Below are 10,375 nucleotides of genomic sequence, written 5' to 3' on the forward strand. Positions count from 1 at the left end.
ATTGACTGTTACGCCCCCCACACATACACACAAAAATTGACCCCCTATTTTACGATTTCAGAGAGCCAATTCGCCACTGGGCACCATTGCTTATAAATATAAGCACAAAATGTCAATCTGGCCCTGGACACAGAACACTTGTTATGTCACCATTGTTTTCTCCTGTTCCGTTCTGAGGTAATACTTCAACCACAGGCATTGCATTCGTTTCTCAGATTTATTGGGAAACCTCTGGCTCCAACAGCACAAAGCAATCTTTGTTTCGTAATCTTCATGCTTATCAGAGTTGGTCATAAAAGGGTGACCTGCAGGCAATCGCAGCAGCAAAGAGCTGGAAGTCAAGCCAAGAACAAGAATGAGGTGCAGAATTCTTGTGGTCCTCATGCTGCTTGGATTTTGTGCACCTTTCTGTAAAGCCAGGAGAACATCTCTTTGTATGTAATATTTTAATATCTCGGCAATTTTCTCATTCTCTGCCTTGTGTGGAATACATTCCTGTACTTTACCACTTTCTGTTCTTTGCATGTGAAAGGTTTACCTGTATTTGTCATTCCCTCTCTTCATTATTTGATAAACTAAATTTGATTACTTCATACAAATAAATTGTTTATTTTCTATACAGTCAAACCTGTCTCAAACAACCTGGGCCAAAGTGGGCCACCAAGTAAGGGTTTGTTGGTGTGTGAACCAGGCTGTCCAGGGTGTTCCAGGGTGACTGTTAACAGGGGGTGGTTGCTGAATGGAAGTAGTTACTTGACTATATTTAAAAATTAAAGTGCGAGAAATGTTAATACAGACAGTGTTAAACTTTTATGTTTGAGCGAGTGAGTGACTTCTAATTAATGGCAGTATTCTTTCATGTATTAATACCTTTACATTTGATATTATTTATCGGGATTGTCAATTAATATTCTTCTCAAAGTAAACCATCTGCTAATTTTGTAAAGTAAATATTTAAAATCTGTCCACTGGGTCAATGACTGTAAAAGTTTGAATGAGTAAAAACTCAGCAAACTTTGCATATAAATATGGATATTTGAACTTTATACCCTAGAAATTCCCTTTACAGTTCGAATAGTACCTTAAAATCTTGAATGTCCATCTGAACAGGCAGGTAGGTCTCATCCAAAGGTTAGTACCTCCAACAATGCAGTGCATCTTCAGCACCACATTGGAGTACTAGCACCAATGACTATATGAGTTCCAACTCCCATTACAATTTACAATCTATACCAATAAAACGTCAATCTGTCTGTCTGTGTGCGCTTCAAGAAGGATCTCATAAATGATTGACGTATAGACATGACTTATACCTCATCGGAAAGGTCTTGTAATGGGAGCGACATGGGCATATTTGTTTTCAAGTATCTCCTATTGTTCATGAGTTATAACCTAAATTGTATTTCAGTTTTGCATTTTTTTGCTGCAGTCACACCTGGTGGCCATGCCAGTTGCCCTAGGCAGTGTGGCATCGTGCATCACAGAGTAGCCAAGTAGCGATGGGAACAAAATAAAGAACACAGATAAAGCTAGGCCACAGCAACAACAACAAAATTACATTTTTAAAACACCTTTCATGTTGGGAGGAAGTCTCATTATAAATTATACAGTTATATTTATCATTATAAAGATGCTTAAGCAAAAATTAAACCTTTCAAGGATAAGCAAGTATGTCTGTCTGTGTGTCTGTCTGTGTGTCAATCTACATTCCATGTTGCATCCTTTGGTTGCAAGCAAAGCTGCAACAGGTACAGCTAATATAGTATATTTCATATTGGGAGGATATCCCAAAGTGCTTACAAAGCTGGCTGGACACCTGAGCTAGGGGTGGAACTGTAGGGGGATGGAGAGCAGAAAGATGACCAAAAGCACGGTCAAGGAGGTAAATCTTGAGACCAGCCTTGAAAGAGTGGGGAGGGAGCTCCAGAGAACGGGGGCAGATGGCTGAAAGCCTACGCGCTTATGGTGCGGTAGATAGGGAAGGAGTCATGGAGCAAGTCATTGTTCGCTGAGCAAAAGGAGTGGCAGTTTGAAAGAAGTCATGGAAGTCAGTGGGACAAGACAACAGAGGGATTTGAAGATCACAATGAAAATCTTGAACTCAGTCCACTGGGGGATAGGGAGATAATTCCCTTTTAGAATAGCGAGACAGTGAAACAGGTGAGCCAACTAGTGGAAGTAGCTTCTTCCTGGTTAATTATCAAAACTGTTAAAACCCTGTTAATAGGAACCTAGAAATCTACAGCGCAGAAGGGCCATTCAGCCCATTGAGTCTGCATCAGCTCTAAGAGTAAAATCATCTCAATCCCACCACTCTACATTATCCCTGTACCACTTCAAGCTAATCTCATTCATACGCCTGTATACTAGGAACTCCCCCTAAGAGCGTTAGCCCCAGCGCCTTGGGACCTTCTCCTGACATGAAAGGCTCTATACAAATGTAATTTTGTATTGTATTAACATCTTTCCTGAAATGACTTGCTCAAACCTGGTTGCAGTACATAGTTGTGACCGAACCAATGATTTATACAAACGTAGTATTGTTGCTTTACTTTTGTACTCTATGCCCCTGTGTATTCTACCAGCAGGCTGTCTTTACACTCATTGTCATTTGCATAGTCACTTTCAATGACCTATGCATTTGCACTCCCAAATTCCTTTACTCCTCACTTCTTGGAAGATACTGTACTGCCTTTCAATATATTACTCCCTCCTCTCATTTTTTTCTACCAAAATTCAATCCTAGTATTGTAGCATATCGGTTATAACGCTCGCCTCATAAGCCAGAGGACCTGGGTTTGATTCCCAGGCAGGGCAAAACGTTAGGCAAGTTTCCTTACTCCATGCGCCTCTGTTTATCTAGCAGTAAATGGGAACCCGGTTGTTATTTGATTGGTGGATGCATTTTCCAGGGGTAATAATCACTTCAAAAAAAAATCAAAAATAATAATTTGGTCACTCAATCTACGACTGTTAGTGTGGGGCACTGCGGTGCATAATTGGCTGCCTCATTTTACCCACAAAATATACAGTCAATGCACTTACAGTATATTCAGTGAAGCGCTTTGAGACATCTTGAAGACATGATAAGGCGATGTGTCAAATGCAGGATTATTATTATTACTAATCCTCATATCAAACCTAATGATGTTATGGTCGCATTTTGCTAAATGTTCTGCTACTCTTAGCATTAGTACTTACTGGTCCCATTTTACTTCCCGATAGTCCACAACAACTGCTGAACTCAGTCTGCTCTACTCGTGAACAAAATAAATTATTTTGAGATTGTGCTACTTGCCTCTAAAATTGGAATAATCCCTTTATCCACTGTAATTTGTAGCTTCATATTCCGAAGGAAAAATGAAAACGTACCTACGTTGCCGATGTATCAAAACTCAGTCAACATTCATCCATCCAAAGCACATCACAAATGTTGACTTAATTACCAATGGCCCACACTGCAGTGTTGATGAAATCATGTAAGTGCTGTTCATGAAGTCTCACATTTATGGTTTATTATTAGAAGCAGTTTATTATTAGAAACAGTTACAATGATACAGTTTACACAAAAATTCTATCAGGTGGGATCATTGTACCCTTCAGGTTAAACATTAACCCGAGGTCCCATCTGCCTGTTCAAGTGGATGTTAAAGATCTCATGGCACTATTCATAAAGAGAAGGAAGCTTCTCTCAGTGCCTTGACCAATTATCTCCTAGACAAAATTGGTCATTCATTCCATGGCTTTTTGTGGGATATTGATGTGTGCAATTGGCTGCCACGTTTTCCTACAGAATAAGCAGTCACTACACTCTGTAGCACATCCTGTGATGCATTTTAAGCTGTTTCAATGTATTGATTTGTTGAATTATTACCACGGGCCAATATAGTGTAGCAAATTTCTGTGCACAACATTGAATGTTGACTTCAGCCGCCAGCAAGTGGATAGCTACTAAATCAATCGGTATGGGAAACTTGGCATAGGAAATAAAATTATTATTATTATTATTAAGTTGGAAAGTGAAGCATTTTCCTTGTTTTTCAGCATTACACTCATCAAAGGAAACAAAATCTGTTTGGATCCAAATGAAAAATGGGTGCAGATGGTTATCAATATAATACAAAGGTATTGCTTCACTTCTTCAATATAACAAAAAGATCTTTTGCAAAATTAAAATCCATCAACTACAATTATAAAAAGTGTGAAAATGTAACATTTGACGTGATATTTACCATCAAGTTGAGTTAGGCCTGTGTTTGCCATTGAATTGTCAACATCCGGGACAGACTTATAGGCCACCCCAACTGGCTCAATAGTCATTGGGGCAGTTTCAGGTCCAACCATATTGATAAAGTTGAAGAGTCAGTTATCAGCTAAGACATTGACAAGAATAAGAATTTCCAACAATGTAATAATATCATTATTATGATAATATCATTACTATCACATCGAATGTCTCATTTTGTCACCCCTTCGAGGTTGCAATTCTGGTAGCAAAATATTGCAAAAGTGCAGGCTTTTTTGAAAAGAAATTCTGTGCACAATTTTGAAGGCAGGATTCAGCGTCCAAGAAGTTGAAGGCTCCTAAGCGGTGGCGGTTTGGGTCCTCGAAAAGGCATGGGAGTTTCAGGTAAAAGGTGGACACTGATTCGCGAGGGCACCGATTTGGCATAAAACCTCTTTGCGTATTTAAAAATTATGTCGGGCATGAAGGACTTTGAAGATGAATATGAGGATTTTGAAATCATTCCATTCAGTGATAAGGAACCAGTGGAGCCTGGATTGCACTGATGTGCTGGGGTACAGAGTTTAGTGCTAGTGAATATATGGGCTGCAGAGTTTTGGATTAACTGGATTTTGTAGATATCCAGTGAGAACGCAGGATGTCAATGGAATCCTGGAGAACAGAATCCTCAAGCACGCCCAGGATTTAATACATTATTATGTTCACGGCTAGTCCTCTAAGGGGACACTTTGATATTTGCTCAGCATTCAGTATCACACATTCCCCCATCCCCTGCCAACATCTGTGTGCAGTTCCCATCAAAGTGAAGGCTGTCAGGCCAGAGAGATTTTATTACACAAAGGATACAGAAAGCAGGAAAGGGGTTTGGAGATTATATGAAGTCCTGTAGCATAATGGTTAGAGCACTCACCTCGCAAGCGAGAGGACCTGGTTTGATTCCTGGGCAGGACAAAACATTACACAAGTTTCCTTACTCAACACGCCTCACCCAATCCACGACTGTTTGTGGGATCCTGCTGAGCACAATTGGCTATCACGTTGCACCCACAAAATACACATGCAATTCACTTTATTCTGAGAGATATCTCATAAACGTGATAAAGCGCTATATGTGGAGTCCTGTAGCTCAGTGGTTAGAGCGCTTGCCTCGCAAGCAAGAGACCTGGGTTCGATTCCCAGCAGGACAAAATCTTGGGCAAGTTTCCTTACTCCACACGCCTGATAATAATCCCTCAAGAAAAAAAAGCAATAATAATTTGGTCACTCAAACCACGATTGTTTGTAGGACACTGCTGTGCGCAATTGGCTGCCACATTTCGCCCACAAATATACTGTCACTTTACAGTATATTCCATGAAGGGCTTTGAGATGTCTAGAAGATGTGAAAAGCGCTATATCAAATTCAAGGATTATTATTATTATATCAAATGCAAGGATTGTTATTATTATATTAATGTATTTTCATCCTAAATACCAGTCTAATTTTGTTTGTAAAATTGTTCAGAGCTTGAAAAAATATTCACTGCATTACTGCAAACAGAACTTTAACAGCATTTTTAGGCCTAAGTGGGAGTGTGCCTATAAACCTATCTTAATATGTTTTATTTTTTTTCTAAAAATCAGATCACAAAGTTCTCCTGGTGGGCGGCGTCCAGCACGTCCATCAGTCGAAAGAAGTATGACGGAAATGGTCAAGGAATACATGGAGATCTTACTGATGGATGAAGATCTAATAAAGCCTCATTATTTGCGTCATCCTAGAAAATATGGTGGCAGACTATTCAATGAGTAACGCCACTGAATGCTATTCCCACTCACGTTGACAATGTGATGTGCAACCATTGTAGGTTCCAAACGATGGCAGAATCGCCATCTTGATATTAAAATCTTTATCAATAGTTAAAAAACTGCATGTAGTATATTTTATTTCCAGGTAACAGAAATCTTCCCTCATCTTCACGCATACAACAAATTACATTTATGTAGCGCCGTTCACATCGGAAGGACGTCCTAAGGTGCTGGATAGTCAAGGGTTTGCACCCGAGCTGGGGTTAGAATCAAGAGAATTGGAGGGTAGGGAGAGTGGGGGTAGGAGTGTGGCCGGTCTTGAGCTGGACCTTGATGAAGGCAAGGAATGGGACAAGGCAGAGGGATTCTGGGATTCTGGCATGCTTTCACCTCATCCAGGCTAGACCACGCCAACCTCTCTGCTTGCTGGGCTTCCCGACTCTTCCCTCCACAAGCTGCAAACCATCCAGCGGTTTGTGTCCTCTCCCGCACCAGGCTCCGTGACCCAATCACCCCCATCTTTGCCCAGCTCCACTGGCTCTCAATCCCCCAGAGGATTGAGTTCAAAATTCTCATCCTCACTTTTAAATCCCTCCACAGTCTAGCCACACTCTATCCCTGGGACCTTCTAAAATCCTATCAATCTGCCTGCTACCTCTGCTCGGCAAGCACTGGCTTGCTTCACATCCCCAGCCCGGCCTGCCCCATCATCAGCGGTAGGGGCTTCAGCCTTTATACCCCCACCGACTGAAAATCCATTTCGCCTCACCCTTCCCTTACCTCCTTCAAGGTTCATCTCAAGACCCTCCCCTTTGTCCACGCTTTTGGTCATCTTCATCATCTTCATTATTTGGACCCCACCAAATCCAATCCCCAGCCTGAATGCAAAGCCTTGACTCTCCATCAACTTGGGACATCCTCCTGAAGCGAATGGCGTGATAAAAATACAGTTTGTTGCTGATTTGTCCCTTTTGAATTCTTAACCCTACATTTCTTTCACCACAATTATTTTGCTCCAACACAGTTTTAGAATAATAGTGTTCTCGGTCTGTTTGATTGCTTTTGTTCCACTATTTCATAAATCCCACAAGTCAGTAAGGTTATAAAGGGGAAAACATGTTGTGATCTTCTTTATCATCCAAACATGTACTGCTACTATGTTATTTATAATAATAATATAATAATAATCCTGGCATTTGATATAGCATCTTATCATATCATTGAGGCATCTCAAAGTGCTTCACAAAATATACTGTAAAGTGAAGTGATTGTACAGTTTGTGAGCGAAACATGGCAAACAATTATGCACAACAGTATCTCACAAACAGTCGTAGATTGAGTGACCAATTTATTACTTTTTTTAAAAATTATTTTAAGGGATTATTATGTCCGGAAAAGCGATTACAAATCGACTAACAACTGGGTTCCTACTTATTTAGATGAACAGAGGCATATGGAGCAAGGAAACTTGCCCAACGTTTCACCCTGTTAGTATGTGGTAACTCTCACTGACTTAAGCAACTAACGGCTGCAAAGTATATTGTGCAATCATTTGTGCACAGCCTGCAACATCAAGTGCTTTGAGACATCCACCCGACCTGAAAGGTGTTACACAGTATAAATATAAATTATATTGTATTTGTTTGCGAACAGACTTTGTCTCGCTGATAATGTGCATTCCAGGCCTGAAAGGTAAATACTCTGCCTCTCTGACTAGAACTAGAGGCACAAAGGTTTTTGTGGGCATCAGACGCGTGGGTGATCAAAAACAATTAGTATGCTATTGCATCACAACAACAACAAATTACATTTATATAGCGCTTTCACGTTGGGAGGTCATCCTAAAGTCCTGGACACTCAAGGGTTTGCACCCAAGCTTGAGGAATCAAGAGGGATGGAGGGCGATGGGGATGGGATCAAAGTCATAATAATAATAATAATCCTTGCATTTAATATAGCGCTTTTCACATCTTCTCGACGTCTCAAAGCGCTTCACAGAATATACTGTAAAGTGAATTGACTGTGTATTTGTGGGCGAAATGTGGCAGCCAATTGTGCACAGCAGCGTCCCACAAACAGTCATGGTCAAAGATGAAAGTCTTGAGACAACTAGTATGGGCTGTCTAAAGCTAAGGGGTGAGGCGGAGGGGCTCCTGGATATTCCAGATGGTGGGCAGAAAGGGTGGAGCAGGCAGGTTACGGCACATGGGGCAGGTTATTGCTCGCCAATAAGGGAGCAGATAGGTTGTTAAGAATTTAGTAGGTCACAGAGGTAGGGAAGAGCAAGACCATGGAGGGTTTTAAAGGTGAGGATGAGGGTCTTAAACTTGATCCTTTAGGGGACGGGAGGCAAACTTTAACCAAATATCACCAACTTTACTGTTAAGCATCCAGCTGCCTCTGCTCTACTGGCTCAACTCTCCTAACTGTCCCTCGAAACCTCCGATCCACCATCGGCGGCCATGCCTTCAGCCGCTACGCCCAAAAGCTATGGAACAACCTCCTTCAATCCCTTAGACTTGCCCCCTCTTTCCCCGGTCTTTGACCAGGCCTATGGTCACCTTCCCCCACCCCTTTGCTCGGCATCGGGCTCCACCATTGTTAAGCGCTCTGGGACCCCGCCCAGTATGGAGAGCATTATATAAATGCAAGTTGTTGTTGTAAGCCAAGATTATTCAGTTATTTTGTAATAAACATTTCAGAAACATTTTAACATGAGCATGAAATGTCCAACCAAAAACAGTCTGGTACCATTCAAAAAGGGAAGAGAGTTTCTCCCAGTGGCTGAAGGCACAGCCGCCGAGGGTGGAGCGGGGGACGAGGAGGAGGCCAGACCCAGAGGAACAAAGGCAACGGGTACTGTTTAGAGGGAAAGGAGGTCAGAGAGGTCGGGAGGTGCAGAGGAGTGGAGGGATTTGAGTACAAGGGTGAAGATCTTGTAGTCGAACCTCTCTGGGATAGGCAGCCAGTGCAGACTGACAAGGACTGGGGTGATCGGGGAGCAGAGTTTGGTGCGGGTAAGAATGCAGGCGGCAGAGTTTTGTATGACCTGGATTTTATGAATGGTAGTGGAGGGGAGACAGGCAAGGAGGGCATTTGAATAGTCCAGCCGAGAGGTGACAAAGGCATGGACCAGGGTTTCAGGGCTTTTGGAATGTTTCAGCGGCTTTTGGAGTGAGGTATTGGCGGAGACTGGCAATGTGTCAGAGGTGGAAGAAAGCAGTGTTGGTGAGGGACTGGATGTTGGGGGAGGAAGGATAATTGGGGGTTGAACTTGACGCCTAGGTTGCGTATGGGTTCGGAGAGTTTTAGAGGGAGGTCAGGTAGGTGGAGGAAGTGAGAACCCTGTGCTTTTAGACGTTGACAAGAGTCAAAGAGTATGGCTTCCGTCTTGTCAACGTTCAGCTGAAGGAAATTTGCGCTCATCCAGCCTCTGAGGTCTGACAGGCAGCTGACGGAACATCAGGGGATTGGGGTCACAAAGAGAGGTGGAAAATTAGAGTTGGGTGTCGTCCGTGTACATGTGGAAATGGACCCCATGTCTGCGGATGACATCCCCAAGGGAGCATGTAGATCAGAAAGAGAAGGGGGCCAAGGATGGATCCTTGGGATACCCCGCAGGTAACCAGGTGAAAGCGGGAGGAGAAGCCATTTGTGCAGATGTACTGCTAGCAGTTTGTGAGGTAAGACTCCATGGCTTTTTGTGGGACGTTGCTATGTGCAAATTGGCTGCTGGGTTCTCCTACAAAATTCACAGTCACTACACTTTAAAGTATATCTCATGAAGTCCTTTTTAGACGTCCTCCCAATGTCAAAAAGCAAAATCAAATGCAAAGATTATTCATTTTTATTTCCATGACAGAAAGAGACAGACGTCCATTTCTAAGCTTTAAACTCACAAGTAAATGCATTAAAATGGCTTATTCTGTCACTCCCTAGAAAACCTTTGTATGATCAGGACAAGTACATATTGGGAAATTCTATATTACAATTCTTGATGTAACTGGTGTTTAATCCATCAACTGATAAACCCTCTGACCTGCCCGTACTCGACTCTTCTGTCTGTCCCCTTTTCTCAGCCGGTACAAGCCGACTGCATGTCCGCGCCACCATCAGCGACCATGCCATCAGCCACTACCAACCTCTGGAACTCCCTGCCTTAATCCACTTCAACCTCTCTGGATTGTCCTTTGGCCTCTCTGCCCCCACCCTCTGGAACTCCATCCCACAGTCCCTCCGCCTCGCCCCCTCCCTTGCCCTCATCAAGACCCATCTCAAGACCGTCCTTCGACCGTGCCTTCAGTCTCCCTCCTAACCCTCCACTCCTCCTGATCCCAACCA

At 42.6% G+C, this 10,375-nt stretch overlaps 1 protein-coding gene and 1 non-coding gene across 3 annotated transcripts; both read left to right on the forward strand.

Moving 5' to 3' along the window:
• Positions 1 to 326: 326 nt before the first annotated feature.
• On the forward strand, positions 327 to 6,077 carry LOC103188309 (interleukin-8-like). 2 transcript variants are annotated; one of them, XM_007908260.2, is made up of 5 exons: positions 327 to 434; positions 3,341 to 3,479; positions 4,045 to 4,125; positions 4,553 to 4,630; positions 5,870 to 6,077. In XM_007908260.2, exons 1-5 carry the CDS (start codon positions 356 to 358, stop codon positions 6,036 to 6,038), a joined length of 546 nt encoding a protein of 181 aa, XP_007906451.1. In that variant the 5' UTR covers positions 327 to 355; the 3' UTR covers positions 6,039 to 6,077. The 2 variants fall into 2 exon arrangements, with proteins under 2 accessions (XP_007906451.1, XP_007906452.1); XM_007908261.2 differs by lacking the exon at positions 4,553 to 4,630.
• On the forward strand, positions 5,362 to 5,433 carry trnaa-cgc. Its single transcript has one exon. It is a non-coding gene; the product is annotated as a tRNA-Ala (tRNA).
• Positions 6,078 to 10,375: the final 4,298 nt, after the last annotated feature.

This window comes from Callorhinchus milii, unplaced genomic scaffold (assembly GCF_018977255.1).
Source record: "Callorhinchus milii isolate IMCB2004 unplaced genomic scaffold, IMCB_Cmil_1.0 Scaffold1, whole genome shotgun sequence".
NCBI lineage: Eukaryota > Metazoa > Chordata > Chondrichthyes > Chimaeriformes > Callorhinchidae > Callorhinchus > Callorhinchus milii.